Here is a 23,779-nt window from a genome sequence, read left to right as displayed (position 1 = left end):
GTATTTTACGAAAATTCATCTTCTACATTTTCAGACTTCCTATGGGTGACCATCATTTGGCTGTCCCATTAGCACTTAAATCCCATTTGTCTGAAAGTCACCATATAAGGTCCTTTCAGGAAATTAGTAGAATATGAATTGAATAAATAAATGATACATGTTCTGAACCATATTCATTGTATTTCACCACCAAAATCAGTTTCTCTTTCAACTTTCCCATTTCATATAGCATCATAATTATCCCATAATAAATAATAATTTACTGAGTGCTTAAGATATGTCAAGCACTATATTGTGCTTTTACTGATGTAAAAGTACGATGAGGTAGGTATTATTTATTTATCTTTTACAGATGAGGAAACTGAGACTCAAAACAAAGACATTCTCCGGAGTCATCTCATCTAGTACAGTGAGAAGCTGCCCGACCGCCAAGTCAGGTGATTTTGAACCAGTACCACATACTATAATGCACTGCCTTCCAGGGTCCAGGCTCAAGCCTCAGATTCACCTTCAACTCCTCCTTTTCCTTCCATATCTGAACAGTACTTTCCCCCTTCACAATGCCTCTAGCTCTTTCCCATGGGCTTTCAAATAGCAACTTCTAAATGTATGTTTCTAGGTTAAATATTTCCTCTGAATCCCAAATACATATATGTAAAAGTCTACTTGGTATCTCCAGTTGTATGTTTGCTAGGTAGTGGATGTCCAATAGGTATCTCAATATTGAAAACTAAACTTTTAATTACTCGTCCAAACCTGCTCCTTCCCTAATGTTCCCCATCAGCAAATAGCCTTAGTGTTCTCATATGTAAAATGGCAATTAAATAATGATACAAAGATGAAATAAGATGTAAACTAAGTTCTTAGCAGCACAATGCCTGAAATGGAGTAAGCCACCCTATAATTGTTATTTGCCCATTTATTCAACAAATACTTACTGAGTATCTATCGAATACTGTTTAAAAGCACTGGAGAAGAAAACAATACAGACAGTTGCTGCTCTCATGGAACTTGGATTCTAGCACATCAGTCGATGATAAAAGCCACGATAAAAAACAAGGTCAGGAGGATGACGTGGAGTTGTAAGGGAACGGGGACAATTTTATTTCTTTTTTTTACAAATGATTTAAAAAATTCTCCTTTATAATAGTCTGAGTTTTCCAAGTGTTCTATAATTAGAACTTATGTACTTATTTATTTTTATTCCTATTCCTCTACCTCCTCCTCCATGGTGACCATCAGCTTATTCTCAATACCTATGGGTCTGTTTCTGTTTTGTTTATTTGTTTTGTATTTTTATTTATTATTTTTTTTAATCCTCACCCAAGGATGTTTTTCCATTGATTTTTAGAGAGAGAGGAAGACACAGAGAAATATCAATGTGAGAGAAACACATCGATTGGTTGCCTCCTGCTCATGCCCCTATCAGGGCCCAGGCTGGAGAGGAGCCTGCAACCAAGATATGTGTCCTTGACCAAAATCAAACCCAGGACCCATCATCTGTAGGCTGATGCTCTAGCCACTGAGCCAAACTGGCTAGGGCTGTTTTGCATTATTAGATTCCACATATAAATGAGATTATACAGTATTTGTCTTTCTCTGTCGGACTTACTTCACTTAGCATAATCATGTCTAGGTCAGTGGTTTTCAACCTTCCTACTGCCGCGACCCTTTAATACAGTTCCTCATGTTGTGGTGACCCCCAATTTCATTGTTACAAACTGAACATAAGTAAAGCATAGTGATTAATCACAAAAACAATATGTAATTATACATGTGTTTTCTGATGGTCTTAGGCGACCCCTGTGAAAGGGTCGTTCAACCCCCAAAGGGGTCGCGACCCACAGGTTGAGAACCGCTGGTCTAGGTCCATCTGTGTTGTCGCAAATGTAAATGGTATTATTGCTGAGTAATAGTCCATTGTGTATATATACACATCTTCTTTTCCCATTCATCTACTGATGGACATCTAGGTTGCTTCCATATCTTGCCTTTTACTAGCAATGCTACAGTGATCATAGGGGTGCATATACCTTTTTGAATTAAGTGTTTTTGTTTTCTTCGGATAAATACCCAGAAGTGGAACTGCTAGGTTGTATGGCCACTCTAATTTTAATTTTCTGAGGAACCTCCATAGTGTTTTTCCACAGCAGCCGCACTAATTTACCACCCCCAGGAGGACAGTCAGGAACAGCCTCACTGACAAGGTGACACTTGGGAATGAAGAAAGAGCAGGAGCCAGGGGGCTTTCTGGGGGAAGAGCTTTCCATAAATGCAACCAGGCAAGTGCAAAAGTCCTGAAGTAGAAGGGGAGCTGGCACAGTGAGGGTCAGCGGGAAGCTCATCATAAGCTTTTTCAGGACACAGGCACAATCTCATACTCCCTACCTTGAATGCCCTGGAGCGGGTGCTGACATTCAGTAAATATTTACTGCCTTGACCGCAAGTCCTCAGGCCACCTGTCACATACCTTGTGAGAAATTCTGCTCCTGAGCCAAAATTTCATTTCGTTCTTCCAAAATCTGCATTAGGGCAGCTTGGAGTTTAGGTGGTAAAATCTCATCCTCGTCAGATACCTTAAGAGAAGAAATTGAAAATGTTCATAAACTTTGAGAGAGAGAAAGAGAGAGCGAGAGAGAGAGCACTAATTAGGGCCCCCAAATGCCACAGTGACTGTAAATGTGGTTGAAGAGTCAGTGTGAAGCTTCCTTCCGCACTGAGCAGACTCCAAGATGCTTATGGCGTCTACATCTTCACTATATTAAATAATATACTTACCAAATTTTCTGGCACTTTCTATTTAATATCTCTCATCTACAAGTCTTATGCTACATTAGAAAGATCATCCCCAAACAAATGGTGTTTCAAAAGTGAAGAGCTAAGGGATTTTGACAAAAATGTCTAGGGAAACATTCTTTCAACCCTGGGTTCAGTGCTCACAAGCCTACATTCAGTTTACATATACTAAGGGCTGCTCTAAGCAGGCATTACCAACTCTCTCTTCCACTTTCATACCCAGAAGAAATGACCACGTCTTTTTTGTCCCTACTGTATACCTTGTACAAATTTCTATTACACCATTTCTAAAACTTTATGTGTATGTCTGCACCCCCTCCCCACTGTTAGACTATAAGGCCTAAGGGCTCAAACTGTGTCTTACTCATATTTAGATTCAGAATATCTGGAAATAATCAGTTTTAAATGCTCATTATGTTTAATTAAATTAGAGGCTTATATGTCAACCCGTCTGGACTTGAAGGGAGAGTTGCCTCTTTTGAGAAGCACCTGTAATCTGTTTCCTCCTTCCTTCTTTGGGATACACAGCTAAGCCCAAGCCAAACGGTTCAGGTCAATTGTGTATGATCAGCCACAGTGCCAGGTCAAGTATGTGTAGGAACTCAAAGTCGTGCCTGACTCATCTTCTCTAAGTACTTTCACATATTTCCTGTCTAATTATCCCCAAACATTATGTAATCACCTCCTTTGTCACTCACCTCCTGTAAGAACTTGTCCGCACAGAGATCAACTATCAGCACCTATAAAATAAAGGACCCAAGCAAGTTAAACCGGTGACAGTCACAGGAAAATCTGTAGGCACTGCTTGGTCAGAAAGTTGCTAAGAAAGTAGATCTTAAAGGTGTCCATCACAAAAAAAATAAATGTCTAACTATGTAAAATGATAAATGTTACATTTTTGTGGTAATCATTTCACAATATATACATATGTTAAATCATTCGTGCACTGGTGGGGAGTGTGGCTTGTGGGGATTGACCCGCTGTGGGAGTGCCTCTCATCTAGGTCACCAGAGCAGCTATGGACCTGCCCTCTGAGTGGCCGCTCCCACTGTGGTAGCAGCTGCTCATGCCAGTCAGCGGAGTGCACTGACCACCAGGGGGCAGCTCCTGCGTTGAGCGTCTGCCCCCTGGTGGTCAGTGTGCATCATAGCAACTGGTCAACTGGTCGTTCTGATCATTCCGCCATTCGGTCTCTGAGCTTTTTTAAAAAAATATATTTTATTGATTTTTTACAGAGAGGAAGGGAGAGGGATAGAGAGTTAGAAACATCGATGAGAGAGAAACATCGATCAGCTGCCTCCTGCACACTCCCTCCTAGGGATGTGCCTGCAACCAAGGTACATGCCCTTGACCGGAATCGAACCTGGGACTCTTGAGTCCGCAGGCTGACGCTCTATCCATTGAGCCAAAGTGGTTACGGCTCGGTCTCTGAGCTTTTATTATATAGGATAAAACTGGGGGGTTGGGGAGGATAAGCCCTAAAAGGGAAGACCTTTCAGTAAATGGTATTAGGAGAGTTGGCTATTCATATGACAAAAAATAAAATAACACCTACCTCCTAGCATATTAAAAAACACACCAAGTTCCAGGATTCAGAATCAAAAACTAAAGGCATGCCCGGCCAGTTGGCTCAGTGGCTGAGCGTTGACCTATGAACCAGGAGGTCACAGTTTGATTCCCAAACAGGGCACATGCCCAGGTTGTGGGCTCATTCACAGTGTGGGGCGTGCAGAAAGCAGCCAGTCAATGATTCTCTCTCATCGTCGATGTTTCTCTCTCTCTCTCCTTTCCTCTCTGAAATCAATAAATATATATATATATATTTAAAAATTAAAGGCACAAGAATAAAGCTTCCAAAGCTTCCAAGATATAAGTAGAAGGATATCTCCATAAAGTTAATATAAGCAAAAATTTAAGTAGCTCACACATACAAAAAAACTCCTACCATAAAGGAAAAGATTGACAATTCTAACCACATTAAAATTAAGAACATCTGTGCATTAAAAAAATGCTGTTTTGGAGAATGAAAAGGCAAGCCATAAAGGGCTGGTATGTAAAATATAAAATGGCCTCTTAAAAATCAGTGAGGATGAACAATCCAGTAGGGAAGATAGACAATGAATTTTATACAAAATGATTTCAAATGGCCAATAAATAGAAAGAGGCTCACCCTCAACAGTAATCAAGGAATGCAAATTAAACCACAATGAGCATACCACTACACACCCACCAGAGAGGCTAAATTACACAAACTGATGATGACAAGTATTACGGGTGAGGAAGTGGAGCAATAGGAACTCTTATACACTACTGGAGGGAGTTTAGCTTGCCACAACTATTTTGGAAAACAGTATGGACTTTATTTACTAAAGTTAAAGATATGCTTACCCTATAACCCAGCAACTCCACTTCCAAGTATATACCCATAGAAATGTATGCACATACATATACCCAGGGTTATATACAAAAATATTTACAGCAGCATTATTCATAATAACCCCAAACTGGAAACAACTCAAATATCCAACAATGGTAGGATGGATAAGAAAACTGAACTATATTACTGGGGGAACATGCCTAGATGTAAAACTCTGAAGTAAAACAAGTACATAAACACCACAGAAGTCAAGACAGTGGTTACTTTCTGTGGGGGTGGGGAAGGGAACAGTGACTGGAAGGAGGCATGAGGGGACTTCTGGGAAGAGGGAGGGGAGGCTGGCAGTGTTTCCATTGCTGCAATGTTCCCACTCTGTTCAGTGTTAGTTACATAAGCAACATTGTGATAATTCACTGAGCTGCACATTTTGTTTTGGGCACTCATCTACATGTGTGCTATATTTGAAATAATTTTTAAGTTAACCCAGAGTAGTTTTTATGTTTGACTTAAAAAAAAAAAAAAGACTTGCCCCAGCCAGTTTGGCTCAGTGGATAGAGCGTAGGCCTGCAGGCTGAAGGGCCTGGGTTCAATTCCAGTCAAGGGCACATGCCCAGGTTGCGGACTCAATCCCCAGTGTGGGGCGTGCAGGAGGCAGTTCATCATTGATGTTTCTATCTCTCTCTCCCTCTCCCTTCCTCTCTGAAATCAATAATTAAAAAAAGATCTAACCTTCAAAATAATACAATGAGTTCATAGTTCACTATTGTAAATAGGAGATATGTGTACCATAGATTCAGTTATACTGTAGGATTTTTCTCATTGTAGTATAAAGATAAAAATATGATAGCATAATGCATTAAGAATAATTATATATTAATAGTAATTAACAACTCCATCACTCTTTAAAGATCACTTGTTTTCACTGACATTGCGCCAGTCTTTCCATAGGCATTACTCCCGTCTCACCTCTTCAATGGGCAGGTCCTGGAGCTGTGGTAAGGAGCAAGACAGGATTCCAATAAGGAACGGAGTAGGTGAGCACACGATGTCGATCATAGATGCTGGCAGGACTGGGATGTAGGTATGCTGCCAGGTAAATGGGTACAGTGTGGCAACCACAGCATGGCCACATTTTGACAGGGTGCTGGCAAGAGGAGAAAGCAAATGGCATCACATACAGAACATCACATGGAGGGCACTACAGATGTTGTGTTAGAATTACTAACTGATGCCAGTGAGCATAAATGAACAATTCTGAGATTACCCATTTTTAACATTTTCTTTAAAATTTTAACTTAATTTACTGAAAGTCTGGAACTTCCAATTTATATTGCTAAAAATTGAGGTGTACATAGAAAAGTAATACCAATTTTTAACCGCTTAAGCAAAAACACATTTAGAAAGGTAAATTATCTGCAACACCCAAAAGTCACTGGTATAGCTTAGTGCAAATAGGGTTTGGATTATTTACCATTTAGAATTATCCATGTCACCAAGGCATTATGTAACTGATTGAGATCATACAGTTTTTTTTTTAATATGCCCAAATTTTAAAATGGTCAAAATGCATAAAACACCAGTAGGAAGTAACATAATTTACTTATTTCTCACCTTAGGCTGTTGGCCACAAAGATTACCCTTCGCTCCAAAAGGAGAGACGCACAGACCCGAATGAGATGACACACGCTCAGGCACTTAAAGAGACATGCAAAGTCCACATGTTCCAGCCGGGAATCCAGTGGTCGGCAGAGTTCAACGGACTGCAATGCAAGAATCTGAATCAGGGGAGCTGATGCAATGCTAATGACAGGACTAATGGATCCTGTCATTCTTTTACAGGTCAAATTCAAGAAAAGGGCCTGCTACAAAGAGTTTGTAAAGCTGCCTAGTCTAATCCCAAGACTGAATACCTTTGTAATTTTGTAAATTTCTGGTAAAATCCTTTATCTCACTGACAATCTATATAACAAAAGGCCTGTGGTGTGATGCCATTATGGTCACCAGGAGGTGCATGGAGCACCTCTTGTGGGCCAAGACTCTTGGGGCTCACGCAGGGCTGGCGAGGCTTGTGTGGTAGAGGCGGGTCCCATGGTTCGTGCAGGGCGGGTTTGGGGTCCTGCGGCTCGTGCAGGGTGGGTCTGGGGTTCCGCCAGCGCAGAAGGTCTGGTCTCACGTGATTTTGTGTGCTGGGCCTCTAGTAGTATTATAATCTTCATTTATCACAATTTATTGTAATGACTGAAATTGTCATTGCGAAGCAGCTCAACTGGATATTTCTCTGGGGCTTTGTGAGACTAAAACATTCTGTACTGTTTACGGAGAAGGGAAAACTATGCCCCGAGGCTTCTGGAAACTGCCTCCTACTGTCAGGCCTGCTTTTTGGCAGCTATCAAACCTTTTCAAAATGAGCAAACTCACCCCATCTCCAGCCCCAGGGAGGTAGCTCTTCACTGTGATGGTGCGTCCAGGGGCTGGGAAAGGAGCTTCCATGACACTTCGCATGAAGGGGTAAACCAGAGCTGGAGACATTTCTCTTCTCTTCTCTACTTCGTCCAAAATCTACACACACACAACATGCTCTTTTATTAGGAACTCAGTCAAAAGACATAATGAATCCTATTAACGAACCGACAAACTTGGCCCCCAAATTTAAAAATAACACCAACAGATTAAAAAAAATAAGCATCATGCCGGGACCGGTTTGGCTCAGTGGATAGAGCGTCGGCCTGCGGACTGAAGGGTCCCGGGTTCGATTCCGGTCAAGGGCATGTACCTGGGTTGTGGGCATATCCCCAGTGGGAGATGTGCGGGAGGCAGCTGATCGATGTTTCTCTCTCATTGATGTTTCTAACTCTCTATCTCTCTCCCTTCCTCTCTGTAAAAACTCAATAAAATATATTAAAAAAAAAAAAATAAGCATCAGTATTATCTGCCTTCATTAAAGGCATTATACCTCTTGGTGATATCTTTGTATCCCCGAGAAAAGTTATTAAAATAAATCCACTTATTTTTAGAAGATGAGCCCCTTTCTATTTCCTGCAGTTGGGGGTCCAGGGAAAAAAAATGAGACAAGTTAGCTTCAGGCTATGTTCTCCTTTAAGCTGGGAGGTTTAGCAGACCAAGATAAGGGGCAGGGCAAGAGCATCTGGATTAGAGATTAAAGCCTTCAAACCTGTGGCTCTAATTTACTAATGCAGCGGTTCTCAACCTGTGGGTCGCGACCCCTTTGGCAGTCAAACGACCCTTTCACAGGGATCGCCTAAGACCACCCTGCATATCAGATATTTACATGACTAGTCATAACAGTAGCAACATTACAGTTATGAAGCAGCAACAAAAATAATTTTATGGTTGGGTCACAACATGAGGAACTGTATTTAGAGGGCCAGAAGGTTGAGAACCACTGTGCTAATGGGAACTCTACGTCATTGGAAACCAAACTTCCTCAGAGCTCAGAGAGAACACTGCTTTCCACAGTATTCTCCACTCACCTTTGAAAAAAGGTTGAAGCAGCCTAGGCGACTGACCATGCAGTAAACCTCGGGGAGTCGCTTTCCTTTGCCTTCCGGCTAAAAGAAAACACAACACAGCAAAAGTTAAGCAGCGTAAGTTTTACTAATTTGGACTATTAACACTCTCTTAATACTCTTTAATACAGAGTAGAAATCAAGGTTCTCACCCTCAATGAACACTGAAAGAAGGGAAAATGGTAAAATACGATAGCATAATTATTCCAGGTTTAGTGGGGGCATTTAAGCAAGAAGAAAGTAACTCGGAGCCCTGGATTGGCTCACTGTGCTCCATTCCTCAAATATATCCAGACTGATGCAGCCACTGTGTCAGTGGTTTCTTTCTCTATTACAAACCAACAAATAAAATAAATCCACACCCTTTTATTCTAAAGTACTCTGTGGCTAACCCCCATCTTGCTCTTACTGTTGAAAGCTAACATAGCTTCTTTAACACTCATATCATTTTTAAAAAAATGTTTTTATTGATTTCAGAGAGGAAGGGAGAGGGAGAGAGAGAGATGGAGAGAGAGAATCATTGATTGGCTGCCTCCTGCACGCCCCTAACTGGGGATTGAGCCTGCAACCCGGGCATGTGCCTTTGACTGGAATTGAACCCGAGACCCTTCAGTCCGCAGGTCAACAACGCTCTATCCAGAGCCAACCAGCAAGGGCAACACACAGATCATTGAGTAACCCTCAAACTCATTGGGAGACAGCATTTCTGAAGTTCCTAGTGTGACTCTCTATTGCTCCTTGACCAACCCTGCCTGTAGCACAAGTCTGCAACTTACCAAAAGCTTCTTACAGTAACCAAACCACCGGCTCCCATCTTCACCAGTTAAGACAAAGGAGAACGTCTCACTAAAAACAAAAAACAAAAACAGGAACTAGTTTGAGATCCAAACAATTGTTTGACATTCCTCATAGAACAAACAATTGACAATTAGTCTAACAGCAGTGACTGTAAGAGGAGGGATTAATATTATATTTACAGCAAGTCACATTGCTCCCGAGGGAGAAAGTCCAGGCCTTGGGAATGTCCTGTCTTGCACTGGAGTGAGAGAATAGGTAGAGGACGAATTGTTGATGCTATTGCCTCCTTTTACTTTCTTTGTTGTTTTTTTTTAATATATTTTATTGACTTTTTACAGAGAGGAAGGGAGAGGGATAGAGAGTTAGAAACATCGATGAGAGAGAAACATCGATCAGCTGCCTCCTGCACACCTCCTACTGGGGATGTGCCCACAACCAAGGTACATGCCCTTGACCAGAATCGAACCTGGGACCTTTCAGTTCACAGGCCGATGCTCTATCCACTGAACCAAACCAGTCAGGGCTGCTTTCTATTTATCCAGTCTAGTTATTCATCAAGCCTAATTTCCTTTTGTTGAATGTCCAATTTAGTCAAACATATCAAAAAGCTGTAAATGATTGTGAAAAGCTATTTTTCCCTTCAAAAGTCTTCTATTTAGTTCTGAGAGGCCATATGAAATAGTGATAGGCAAAGGATAGTATCCTTAATATATAAAAATTAAGGATACTGTCCATAGGAAAATCATCAATTCCTCATTAGAAACATAGAGAAAATATACGCAGAGATAATTTATGAAAAGAAGATGCTAGAAGCAGTAGCCCTGTAAGTTGCTTGGTGTTAAAAAAAAAAAAAAAAGAAAAAGAAAAGAAGATGCTAAGAAGTGAGTTCATTTATAAAAAGGTCCAAATTTGAACAGTAAGTACATGTGTCCATATATGGCCAAAATTAAAGATTGGAAGGGAATAAGCCAAAGTAGTTAGAGAGTGATTATCTCTGAGTAACCAGAATGCCAGTGACTTCTAATTTCTGCTTTTTATTTACTTCGCTGTATTTTCTGAATATCCTATATAATAAAAGCGTAGTATGCAAATTGTCCCCTCGACAATTCTCTGGGAGTTTGACCAGGGGGCGGGACCAACCAGGGGAAGGGAGGGAGCCCCTGGCTGCCGGCAGCTGCTAGGGACCCTACCAGTGCATGAATTTTGTGCACTGGGCCTCTAGTTCTAGAATAAACACACGTAACTTGTTTGGGCGGGGGTTGGGTGGGGGCGGGGAACCGACCATGGAGCAGCCAGGGCAATAAGGAAGAAGTGGCCTGTGTGGTTGTAAGTGTAACTGCCAGCACAGAAGCCTCAGGATTGATGGCAGAGAGATGAGAGTGGCGATCAGGCTAAACTGGTTACAGCAGCTTAGTCGGGAGGCAATTGGAGGTGGAAGGGCGGGTTCCTTAGGCAACAGCTGAGGCTGTCTTCCAGGTCAGCGGCATGTGACATGGTTCACATAACCACCCTTCCAGTCAAAACGACATGATCAATAATTACAGTTTTGAACAAAGCAGTTACTGATTTATAAGCAGGATGCACACGCAATGATGGTTTATTAATTAAATATGATATTTTTCTCTAGATACTGGGGAAAAATTCTTTTAAAAAAATATATATTTTATTTATTTATTTATTTATTTACAGAGAGGAAGGGAGAGGGATAGAGAGCTAGAAACATCAATGAGAGAGAAACATCGATCAGCTGCCTCCTGCACACCCCCGACTGGGGATGTGCCTGCAACCAAGGGACATGCCCTTGACTGGAATTGAACCTGGGACCCTTCAGTCTGGAGGCCGACACTCTATTCACTGAGCCAAACCGGTAAGGGCGGGAAGAAATTCTTTTTATCTTCCCTCTCAATATTCTACATGTCCCACATGGGAGCCTCCCACAGTGGCACATACAATCTGGACTGTGGCTTCTCCTATCAACTCGAAGGAGAAACAAATGCATTGCTCTGTTTGACCTGTTTCTGAGTCCCTAAGGTTGTCTTTTCCTTTTCTATCCACTTGGTGGCATTTCTCGTTGTATGTAAAGTGGAACTTTTTTCTCTGCAGGACTGGCAAAGTGGAGAGGCTCTCACACTTGTTTTCCCTTTGACACTGACATTATTCCGTGTTTTTTTTTGTTTTGTTTTTTTTTTCCCTGAGTCCCACAGAGGAAATGTTCTAATTCTGGTTCTTCCTTTCCCCCGGCTACATCCTTGACCTGTCACAGTCCACACCGCTTCCCTGCTGGCTCTCCCACTTCTCAAGCACTCTGTCTGATTCTATGTTTGTGGTTCCAACAAATAGAAACCAGATAAAGTAGCCTATTTACCTCTTGAGTTCCGAGGTTGGAGCCCAGTCCTTCGAATCAGGAAAACAAAATTTGGGGATAACTTTGAGCCTCTCTTCAGTGTCTTTGGATTGCTTAAAGCCATGATCACCCTGAAAAAGATAACAATGCAGGTGACTAATATTCTACGCAAGTGGAGAACAGAAATAAAATACTGAGCCTGGTCTTGGGAAAAGAGGTCTCTGATAAGCCTAAGTAGTCATCTCAGCATAGTTTTGTGCTGTTTAACAAAACAGGAAGGCCAAGACTGGTAACCACTGAAGATGCATTGAGAACAAAGTTACTGAGAATTAAAAAATCCTACTTTTACACAGAAATGGTATTGTGGAGATCTTATAACTGTACATGGAACATCAAATAAATAAAAATCTATTCTATAATATACTGATAGCAAAAACCTAGTCAGATCTAGACACTCTCTGATCAATAATCAAAGATGTTTGAAAAAGCAGATGAATGTTTTTCAGACAAGGAATTTTTAGAATCCACTCCATATATAATCATTTCCCTTAGCATGTAATCTTTGCTACCTAATTACTGGTTTGCAACTTCCTGTAAAATTTCAGCATGGAAGACCCTTTTGTGCAAGTCTGGTATTATACTTAAAGGACAGTCTAAGTTTAGTTAAACCAAAAGACACTGAAAATTTAGTATAAAAACAAGCAGATAATAAGTCTAATTACCATATTGCCTTCATTATAACTAATACAAATGCTCTATCCTTTCATTTCTAAAGCAAAACATGCATCCATTCTGGGTCACTTGAATAGTAAGTTCTTAAGAAATGGAAAGCATATTGTTAAATGATTCACAATCATCTTCATTCAAGGTTTCCTGCAACAGGACCGAGTGGGGCTTGGTCAGCTCTTTCCATCCTTAACTTATGGTGACTAGTGCACAAAGATGCTAAACAAATCGCTCAGAGACGCCCCTGAGTCACTGCCAGAGTCAACTGGATCCTTATCTGGTTCTGAGCCGATTAATTCAGGCTGTGTTGAAAACAGGTTCAACCTCAAGATTTCTCTCTGCAAATATAAGACAAAAATGGCGGCGGGGTGTGTGAAGTTCCTCTTTATGGAAAATTTGATTCCTCAAGACCATTTAAATTACATTATTTTAGACTATAATGGTCCCATGTTACTAAGCAGGGCCATGACCCCGTGCTCTCAGGCTACATTGAGAAATTTTATTAAAAATTAAACTTATTGATTTATTTATAGTTGGGATGTTGCTGAGAATTTTTAAAAAATGAGAATCCATACAGGAAACATCTCTTAGATTCCAGTACAGTCATTCTTCACTAGCTTTTTTATTTTTATTTTTTTATTATTATTTTAAATATATATTTTATTGATTTTTTTACAGAGAGGAATGGAGAGGGATAGAGAGTTAGAAACATCGATCAGCTGCCTCCTGCACACCCCGTACTGGGAATGTGCCCGCAACCAAGGTACATGCCCTTGCCCGGAATCAAACCCGGGACCCTTGAGTCCGCAGGCCGATGCTCTATCCACTGAGCCAAACCGGTTAGGGCTTCACTAGCTTTTTTAGTGAAACATGTAACTCAAGGTTAGAAACCAAAAGTCCTAACAGGGCTGAGCAGATGACTTAAATGAGAGAAGTGCTCCAAGGAGGAAGCTGGGAGTGAGCAAATGTCCCTATTTACAGGGATCACTCCTCACCGGGGCCAGCTACATAATCTGCAGAGCACAGTGCAAGGTGAACTGTGGGGCCCTTGTTCAAAAAGCAGTAAACATGAAACATAAAATAAAATATAAAACATTTTCTCCTGTGGTCTTTCACCCCGTTATGGGGTTTTTATTTGCTATTTAATGTCATGCTCCCTCAGGCACAAGGATCCTGGTGTCAAATGCAGACCCTCACAACCCTCACTGGCACCCAGACGTCCTGGCCCGCAATCTGGTGCACGAGTGACCCACCAGCTGATGGGCTTCCAGATGCAGAACTGAAACTGTGTCCCAACTAGAGGTGAGGAAGCTAAGCCAGGCTTCTCCCCATCTCTCGGGCCACTGCTCCAACCTACAGCAGCGAGGCAACCCCCATGGGTTGTATCCTCCACAGGGGGATGTGCTTGGTCCTTGGATTGAGGGTGGTGAAAGTTCTTGCCCCACCAAGGCACCACTGAACATGCGTGGCTCTGCCAGCCCAGACAGGGAAGGCCTCGCTATGCGCTGCCTAGAGATTCTGTGGGGCAATGCTTGCCTGATCCTGACCCTCTCCATGCCTATGCCCAAGTCCCTGCCAGGGACAGAGGGGGCAGTAGTCACTGAGTAGGGGCAGAAGGGGGGAAGTCAGACAGGGCCCAGGAAACCAGGGGGCAGGGGAGAGGACAAGTAGAGAACCATCCTGGGGAGGTGGCAAGAGGTGAGACCATGCATGAACCAAGCATTTAAGACCTAGCCTCTTGCCTCCTTGTCCCATCAGATCTCACTTCCAAAACACAAATTCAAAGACAACGTTATTAAGAATTGCAGTGGGGACTACAGAGCATTCAATCCCCAGCACAGGGCTCTTCTGAGGGAGGGGCCTCATGTGACTGTGCTGGTCACGTGCCCATGAAGTCAGCCATGGCTTACTCAGTTTCAGCCAATTTCTGCCGCTCAGGAATGTAGGCTGAGTGCGGGTAGGCTTTCCAGTTTCTCAGGAAAAAGCAGAAGCACAGGTTTTTATGTGAAATTTGACTTTTAAACATTGGCAACAAATAATTTGTTATTATTTTTACAAAAACACCACAAATAAAAAAAAAATCTGTAGGCTCAATTTGCTCAGAGGCCACGGTTTGCAAACCCTGATGCAATGATTATGTTCCTCTCTTTGTATTTGCTGCCACGAAGCTCAGAGCCACATCTGGGGTCTGTGTTCTAAGCCCTGTAAGGGCAGGGACCAAGAAGATCTTTCTCATTTGTATTCCTAGCACCTAATAACGGCAAACAGTGGGTATTTAAGAAATATTTAATGAAATGAATGAATCATGTTTTAAAAAAGGCAGAGCAAACTAAATAATATTGTTAATAATAGCTACCAATAATAAAAAAAAAAATTACAGCTACCATTTACCAAGCACTTACATGTGCCAGGAATGGCACTTTGCATACATTATGTCGTTAAATCCCCACTAATGGCTACACAGCCATGGGCAAACTACGGCCCGTTTGAAATGAATAAAACTAAAAAAAAAAAAAAAAAGACCGTACCCTTTTATGTAATGATGTTTACTTTGAATTTATATTAGTTCACACAAACACTCCATCCATGCTTTTGTTCTGGCCCTCCGGTCCAGTTTAAGAACCCATTGTGGCCCTCGAGTCAAAAAGTTTGCCCACCCCTGGCACCATATGGGGCTTACTATGGGCACTGTTCAAAGGGCCTTATATAGCTCATTGAGTCCTCACCATAACTCAGTGGAATGGACATTATGATTCTCTCCGTTTTATAAATGAAGAAACCGAGGCACAGGGCAATTATGTAATTGCTCAAAGTCACAGAGCTAATAAGTGGCAAATGCAGATAGTTGGTTTAGAATTCATGCTCTAAACTGCTACCCTGTTCTGCCACATTTATTATTCCTCTCAATAAGGACGAGAAAACAGAGGCTTTGCAACTTGTTAGAGGTCACTTAGTAAATAGCAGAGCAAAAAATAAAAAACAAACTTGGATAATAAGCTTTTTCTCCCCTTGAGGTGGCAGCTCATGCTTGACATAAGATGTCATCAGAGCTCGGCCTGCATGGCTCAGTGATTGAGCGTCAACCTATGAACCAGGAAGTCATAGTTCAATTCCCGGTCAGGGCACATGCCCAGTTGTGGGCTCGATCCTCATTGTGGGGCATGCAGGAAGCAGCTGATCAATGATTCTCATCATTGATGTTTCTATCTCTCTCTCCCTCTCCCTTCCTCTGTGATATTAAAATATATTTTTTATACACACACACACACACACACACACATACAAAAAGATGTCGTCAGAGTCATCCATCAGACCCTATAGGAAGTACAGCACACTACTAAAAGCTGACCAAGACAACAATAAACAAGAGAGGAAATAAATACACGCAGAGACACAGGAACATTCCTGAATGCTCCCTGCCTGTTTGCACCTACCTTGCCAGGGAACTGCTGAATGACCTGGGGACTGTAGCTTATTTCTGATGGTTTCTTCTGCAGAGACACTACCACAAAGAGTTCAAACAGCTGCTGCTCCTGTAATTCAATGAGGTCGCGCTCTAAGGTCTGGTAGTGGGGGTTCCTCTTGGAAGGCTGCTGCAGTTGCGCTAAGCGCTTGTGGCGATCTGCAAGGACAGCACAGAGCCTTGTTTTCCTTGGAAGCCAGCTTCCCTCTCGCAGCCAGAGGTCGCAACCCATTCAGGACTAATCTTCACTCAGCTGCTGCTGAACGAATGTTTACTAACCAACGTCTGCCACACAGACATACCTATTAGGGCTATGACAGGCTTGAGGGTCAAGTGCAGTTTCTCATAAGCACTTGGGGGCCCTGTGTTGGGACTGATGCTCCGTGTCCCAACTGATACTCTTATGTCCCAACACATAGTCTATGTTATCCCATCTTTCATGGCCTAACACCAGGACACACCAGGAACATGTCAGGCAAAAGCACTGGCCTGACAAAAGATGTCACTATTGGGACCATGAAATCATGGGGGGGAGGGAGGAGGATGATATGATAAAAGAACTGAGTCCTACAGAGGGTAAATACATGAAGTTTGATAAGATTAAAACAAAAACTATTCTCATGTGAAAGAAACTGTCCTTTTCCCTTCTCTCCTTGGCACATAGTTCTAATAATGGACATGTGCTTTTATCAGTAAATGATGCTAGCCCAGCCAGCATGGCTCAGTTGAGTCGACCTATGAACCAGGAGGTCGAGGTTTAATTTCCGGTCAGGGCACATGCCAGGGTTGTGGGCTCAATGCCCAGTGTGGGGCATGCAGGAGGCAGCCGATCAATAATTCTCTCTCATCATTGATGTTTCTATCTCTCCCTTTCTCTCACTTCATCTCTGAAATAAATATCAATAAATGATGCTAAATGCAAGAGAAAATAATTGAAGTAGAAGACATCCATTTGCAGACTATTTCTCAAAAGAATGAAAACATACCACTTAAACAGTGCAAGCAATACCACTCAAAACTGGCTAGCATTTATCCTTTATTCTCATTTATCTTTAATTCTGAACAATTTGAGATAGTGCCCCCAGGGAAAAGGTAATACTTGCAGAGGAAATAGTCCAAGTGGCTCAGAGACTTGCTTATGTGTCATTCTGCACCAACGATGGAAAGACTCATCCTCTGACTAATTGTTTTGATTTTTAAAAAAATATATGATGCATTATGCCCCCAAAAGAGTTACACTATGGATCAAAAATACATCTAGGAGTGACTTCCCAGAATTATCTAGTACTTTTAGTGTTCTAGGAAAAAATTTCTTATCCCAAAGGGTTCAGTTCAAGAAAATTTTAGGTCCTATTTCTCAGTATCAACAGCACTAAATTAGTCATCTGTGCACATCCAGGCTGAACCTGATGCTGACTTAAGTTTCACCTTCAGGCTGCAGAATCAAACACCTGAACCAATTCAGGCCAGTGGAGGGAGCACCTGACTGTTAATCATAAGATCAGCGTATCAGACTTGGAACTGCCCTGCACGCAGCTTTGATTATTCATGTCTCCTACTTTCTCCATGTGTTGTTTGCCAATCAGTTAAACAGGAACTGAAAAACTTCCGGTGAGAATCCATTAAATGAAGGGTATTGAGCACCATGAAGCATAAGAACAAATATAGCAAAAACTGCATGGCATATTCTACAGTCTAACAAAAAATAAATGGCATAATAATTTGGAATATAAATGCCTATGAAGAAGAAAGAGATCAATGTTTTATATCTCAGTGTCAGAGATATCAAAGTCACTTAATTACACTTGAGCGACTATGAAAAATCTGATATTGAGTGACAAGTATTTGTCTCAGTGGGTGATTCACACATACCCTATTTTGGCTGCTGGGAAATGTCTACACATTTGTCTGGACACGCAGCTCTGCCACTCCCCTAAGAACATTCCATCTTAGAACCATGAGGGTTTGCCTCACTCCACTCCGGGAGATGTTTAATGCTGTCAGACATCTGACAGCGTGCTGCTTAGTTCGCCAAATCTCAAGAAGCTCTTATAATGAAATCTCCTACAATATGACACTTCCTGTGGGAAAACATGCTTAATCACACAGGCAGGTGCCACCCCACCTATACCGTGATCATCACGAAAAAGGGAGCAGCCCATTGACTCACTCACTCTTTGGCAGATACTCGGCATCACTTTCGTTCCCACTGGTTTCACCTGAAAAGAGAGAAGTAGTTTCCATTTGTATTTGTCCAACGGTAGGAAGTACACGAGGATGAAAACAATATGAAACCTCCACAGACCTGGGGGCTTGGGGTCAGGAAAGCTGAGCCTGTCTCCAACCACATAGTTACATCAGGGCAGGACAGTCACAAGAAAATGAAAGGCCCAGAGGAGGCTCTACTCTATTCCATCTTCTTCCCACCCCCTCCCTTCCTGATCCTAGAAATTAACAGTTCAGACTAGTCTTAAGAAGTCTAGTTTGGAGTCTATTTCTACATCCATATCCTTATCTTGAAATTCTAGAATAAAATATCCAAGGTTGAACACCAACCTGACTTAAACAAAAATCTCAACACAGAACAAACTATGAATTTAAAATCATGGAAAATGTTGGGGCAAGGGGGGTTACCAAATAAGTTTACGAAGTAACAATCTCTTTTGCGATACCTTTAAGCGAACTCTAGGCCAAACTGAACTCTTCTATTCGGAATTCTGCTTTAAGCTGCTCTTATTTTTCCCAAACAAATTTTAAGTTTCTTGAGAATAAGGGCTATACTTTTACAAGAGAGTGCTTTACAAGTGAACAAAAAATTTCTAGATTAAATCTGAAAAGTTAGGGCAAAAGTAAAATGTAAAGAAAGGGGAAAACTTTAAATATATCAGGAAAAACAAGGCCCAGGGACATAAGAGATGTTACAAAAAAATTAGCTATTTAAATATTGGGTGCCACATATGTTTGTAACTTCAAATTAACCACCATGACAAAAAGTATACTGGGGCTATAAAACACGTTCGGTATGAAGGAACAACTGCTGTCAGCTCCTGAGTCCTTAGCCGCAGGCACCTTCGGGGAGCCTAGGAAGTTTAAGGAAAAAAAGAAAAGAAAGGGAAAAGGGAGGAGAGGTAATGTAACTGGAAAAGACCTTATAATACATTCACATCTATGGTTTTGTGACTTGCACTCTGGGACACCAAATGAAGGTTAAGGTTAAGGGGTTTATAAGCCACCAAGAAAATCTACACAGAATCTATAGGGATCAAAAAAGTATTAGGTTGTTTCTTCTTACATGTGACTTTAACACAGAAAACTGTAATGACAGAACTGAAGAATGGCACTAAAGCATTCTGTAATGCTGATAACTGAAACTTAAGAAATGTTTAGGTTGGAATAGATTCAGTACAGCTTAGCATGTACTGACACAGTAGGTAAATATAATTATTTGGTTCTACTAGACATTGTTGATAAGCAGATAAAAGCATAAGAAGGAAAACAAAAATCTGAGAACAGTGACCATAGAACCAGGAGATCCTCAGGCCTGAGAGAAAGCCCCCTGGCCTGCTGGAGAAGTTAGTCACGGAGACTGGGTAAATGCATGTTGTCTTTGAGGCACACAAATGAAAAACAATCTTGTAGGAAAGGGTTACAACTTACAACTTAAGGGCTGCATTTTGTGTGTGTGTGCTAGAAGTTGGCAATTCAGGCTGCTGAATTTTTTTCCTTTTCAGTAATGATGCAGTGAAAAAAGAATTTGTCTCTTCAAAAACTTGTTTTACAGCTGAATTTACTAAAATGTTCCTAATCCTTAAGGCATAAAGCATTTGAATAAGAGATCAGTATTAACCTACTGAGGGTGCCATATCTGGAGAGTATAGTTATCAATAGACTCTGTTCATCTGGGGAAATGATAATGTTCTTTAGAATTTGTCCTGGTCCCAGTGTCCTGATATTGTACATAATTTGCAACTTATAATTTATGTCCTTGTCAACAACAGTGAGGTTACTATCTGCCACAGAGGGCTGTTTAGAAAACAAATGATAATATATTTGAAAAGATCCAGCATCATATCTGGCATCAGTTTTCATCTTCTGTATCTAGTTCTGGGTTATACAAATTAAAAGCCTTTGGCCATATCCTTAGTGAAGATAAGGAAACATGGAAAGGAGACAGTGAAACTGCTAAAAATCAAAGTTTGTGAGAAAAATTGAGAGTAACTGTTGGTGACGGAAAAGGGTAAGACCTTGTGGTTCCATGCTCCTTGATTTAAAACGACATTTCCTCCTCTGTTTCTTAGTCTGTACAATTAGGATAGTCCCTACCTCCTAATGTGGTCATATGTTACACACGAGGTAGAGTACGTAAAGAAACTATTGCTTCATCCAGCGATGTTAGCTATTATTAACAATAATCAGAAGTATTTCTTCTGTAGAAGACTGAAACGTCTTTTACTAATTGCTTTTGAGAATATAAAAACTGGCATTTAAAATGGTGATCAGTTGATTTTAATCATTGGAGAGTAAGAAGAAAGAGTCTTGAATTGTAACATGAAGAATTTCACTTTCAGATGGTAATTGTTAGAAGGTAAAATAGATTTAAAGGAAATTTTAAAATTTTTGTCTTTGGAAGTCTGAAAAAATATTAAATACTAGGGGCCCGGTGCACGAAATTCGTGCACTGGGTGTGTGTGGGGAGGGGAGTGTCCCTCAGCCCAGCCTGCCCCCTCTCACATATTGGGAGCCCTCAGGCGTAGACCCCCATCACCCTCCGATCGCCTGATCGGCCCCTTGCCCAGGCCTGACGCCTCCGCCAGAGGTGTCAGGCTTGGACAGGGACCCCTATCTCCCCCCGATCACTGGCTCTGGCCCCCGCCCAGGCCTGAGGCCTCTGGCCCAGGAATCATGCCTGGGCAGGGGACCCCCATCTCCCTCTGATCACTTGCTCCACCCCCGGCCCAAGCCTGACGCCTCTGACCCAGACTTCAGGCCTGGGCAAGGGGACCATCATATCCCCCCAATCCCCGGCTCTGCCCCCCACCCAGGCCTGATGCCTCGGCCAGAGGAGTTGACCCTCGTCACCCTCCGATCACCAATCACCGGATCGGCCCCTTGACCAGGCCTGAGGCCTCCAGCAGAGGTGTCAGGCCTGGGCGGGAGACCCCCAGCTCCCCGCCGTTGCAGGCTCTGCCCCTGCCCAGGCCTAATGCCTCTGGCTGAGGCGTCCGGCCCCGGGCAGCGGGGACCCGCAGCTGCAGCGGCCCGGCGATCGTGGGCTCCGCTTTAGGCCCAGGCAAGGGACCCCTAGCTCCCGGGACTGCCAGTTTCGACCGTGCCCAGCTCCCATCGCTGGCTCCACCCCTACTTCCTGCTATCACTGGCCAGGGCGGCAAAGGCGCCTGATTCTCCAATCATGGCTGGGGGGCAGGGCAAAGGCGGCCCCAGGTCCGCCTTTGCCCTGCCCCCCAGCTCTTAGCTCCCCCCTGGGTTTCTGATCACTGTCAGTGGCAGGGGGCTTCTTCCTGCTTTCCCTTTCGCCTCCCTGCATTGTGCCTACATATGCAAATTAACCGCCATCTTGTTGGCAGTTAACCGCCATCTTGTTGGCAGTTAACTGCCAATCTTAGTTGGCAGTTAACTGCCAATCATAGTTGGCAGTTAATTTGCATATAGCCCTGATTAGCCAATGAAAAGGGTATCGTCGTACGCCAATTACCATTTTTCTCTTTTATTAGATAGGATACTCTTCTGGTATGATTTGGCTGTTGTTCTTGACTTATGAATCTCACAGACAAAAACTACTAAATCCTGCATATTCTTTGCCAGACAACCACATTAAAAAAATTTTTTTAAATATATTTTATTGATTTTTTACAGAGAGGAAGGGAGAGGGATAGAGAGTTAGAAACATCGATGAGAGAAAAAACATCGATCAGCTGCCTCCTGCACACCTCCTACTGGGGATGTGCCTGCAACCAAGGTACATGCCCTTGACCGGAATCGAACCTGGGACCTTTTAGTCCGTGAGCCGAAGCTCTATCCACTGAGCCAAACTGGCTAGGGCAAGTTAAAGAATCTTGCATAAGTTTTAAAGAAAATTGTAATAATTTACTCTGGATGTTGAAAGCTTCTTAATTAGAACAATATAAGTTTTATCTAGGCATCTGAAGGATAAAACTATGGAACTTATAAGATGACTGACTACAAGTTGAGTACCATATACTTTCAGTCAATATATACCTAGTAATATTTTCATTTCTCCACTGAAAGAGTCTATACTGATAAATGACTATGAATGAAAGTAGATCTACAAAAGAATGATGCAATTTACCTATGAAAATTAATCTCATTGGTTTATATGTGTAGATTTTTTTTTTTAAATATATTTTATTGAGTTTTTACAGAGAGGAAAGGAGAGAGAGAGAGAGTTAGAAACATCGATGAGAGAGAAACATCGACCAGCTGCCTCCCGCACACTCCCCACTGGGGATGTGCCTGCAACCAAGGTACATGCCCTTGACCGGAATCGAACCCGGGACCTTTCAGTCCGCAGGCCGACGCTCTATCCACTGAGCCAAACCGGTTTCGGCTATGTATAGATTTTTGATTTATTTAATTATCTATTTATTTACTTATTACTTGATAAAGAACTAAATAAGAGGAGCTTGAGGAAGAATAAGAAATAGTCCTTATCCTAAATAAGTTTTATATTTAAGTGGGATAGATAGGAAAGTAAACCAAAAATTATAATTCACACCAACCATTAAGTTATATAATGATTCTCTCCCCATATGCTGATAGCTATGGACAGCTGGAACAATTCTTACCTTTAGAAGGAGGTACGTCTTTTCCAGTGTATGGATGTAACTTTACTCTCTTTTTCCCTCTCTTTGATTCAAATATGTCATCTATTCTCAATACAAGCTGAAAAAGACCAGAAAAGTACAATTTAAAACCAACACCAACAAGTTTGCAGCCTACTATCAATTTGAGATTCACATTGAGAAAAGGTCCATTTTCTAAATGAAACTTATATTTCTCAATTTTGAATCTAAAATGATCTTTAAAAGGTTTTTTCTTTTTTTTTTTTTAAAAGGTTTTTTCTTATTGATTTCAGAGAGGAAGGGAGAGGGAGAGAGATAGAAACATCGATGATGAGAGAGAGTCATTGATTGGCTGCCTCCTGCATGCCCCACATTGGGGATTGAGCCCGCAACCTGGCATGTGCCCTTGACCAGAATCGAACCAGGACCCTTCAGTCTGCAGGACAACGCTCTATCCACTGAGCCAAACCAGCTAGGGCTAAAATGATCTTTACGAAGATAGTACGTTGCTCTAAACAAAGTCCATGTTACGTGGGTAAAAAAGGGCAATCCTTTCCAGAAGAACCCAGCATAGGCTCTTGGAGAGATTCCTTGTCATTCCGTGTCACGACATGCAGGAAATCTAGATACTGCACCTAATAGGGTGACCAAGCATTTACTATCAGACTCAAGTTTTTGCCTGCCCAGAGTAGGAAGTGGAATACTTACTCACTTGGAAGGCAGGGTGGGGCTCAGTTATTTTTGCTCCCAGGAATTTTTAATAATGAGAGGATAAATCATACATAGAAAGTTTTTGTCAAAGGAATACTCTATCTCTTTACTACTAGAAGCACTAATAGTACAATTTATTTTAGAAACATCATAAAATTAGGAGACTCTCAAATATGCTCGAGTACAATAACTATACTCCATTTAATAAACATTATT

General features: G+C 41.8%; 1 protein-coding gene across 12 annotated transcripts in view; it reads right to left on the bottom strand.

The window, feature by feature from the left end:
• Positions 1-23,779, bottom strand: part of DENND2C (DENN domain containing 2C) — a 52,748-nt gene that overhangs the window by 4,191 nt on the left and 24,778 nt on the right. For 9 of the 12 annotated variants that reach the window (XM_059673227.1, XM_059673221.1, XM_059673220.1 and 6 more), the window contains 12 exons: positions 22,856-22,952; positions 18,984-19,111; positions 18,202-18,250; positions 16,003-16,190; positions 11,864-11,973; positions 9,477-9,546; positions 8,665-8,742; positions 7,592-7,732; positions 6,785-6,933; positions 6,140-6,317; positions 3,495-3,536; positions 2,471-2,576 (listed from right to left, as the gene is read on the bottom strand). In XM_059673227.1, coding sequence (XP_059529210.1) covers positions 2,471-2,576; positions 3,495-3,536; positions 6,140-6,317; positions 6,785-6,933; positions 7,592-7,732; positions 8,665-8,742; positions 9,477-9,546; positions 11,864-11,973; positions 16,003-16,190; positions 18,202-18,250; positions 18,984-19,111; positions 22,856-22,952 — 1,336 coding nt within the window. Of the gene's footprint in view, positions 1-2,470; positions 2,577-3,494; positions 3,537-6,139; positions 6,318-6,784; positions 6,934-7,591; positions 7,733-8,664; positions 8,743-9,476; positions 9,547-9,677; positions 9,737-11,863; positions 11,974-16,002; positions 16,191-18,201; positions 18,251-18,983; positions 19,112-22,855; positions 22,953-23,779 lie in introns of all 12 variants that reach the window. The other 3 variants (XM_059673228.1, XM_059673230.1, XM_059673231.1) reach the window with 3 other exon arrangements.

This window comes from Myotis daubentonii, chromosome 18, assembly GCF_963259705.1.
Source record: "Myotis daubentonii chromosome 18, mMyoDau2.1, whole genome shotgun sequence".
NCBI classification, from domain to species: Eukaryota; Metazoa; Chordata; class Mammalia; order Chiroptera; family Vespertilionidae; genus Myotis; species Myotis daubentonii.
The sequence above is the reverse complement of the archived record's forward strand: the minus strand, read 5'-3'. Positions and strand labels throughout refer to the sequence as shown.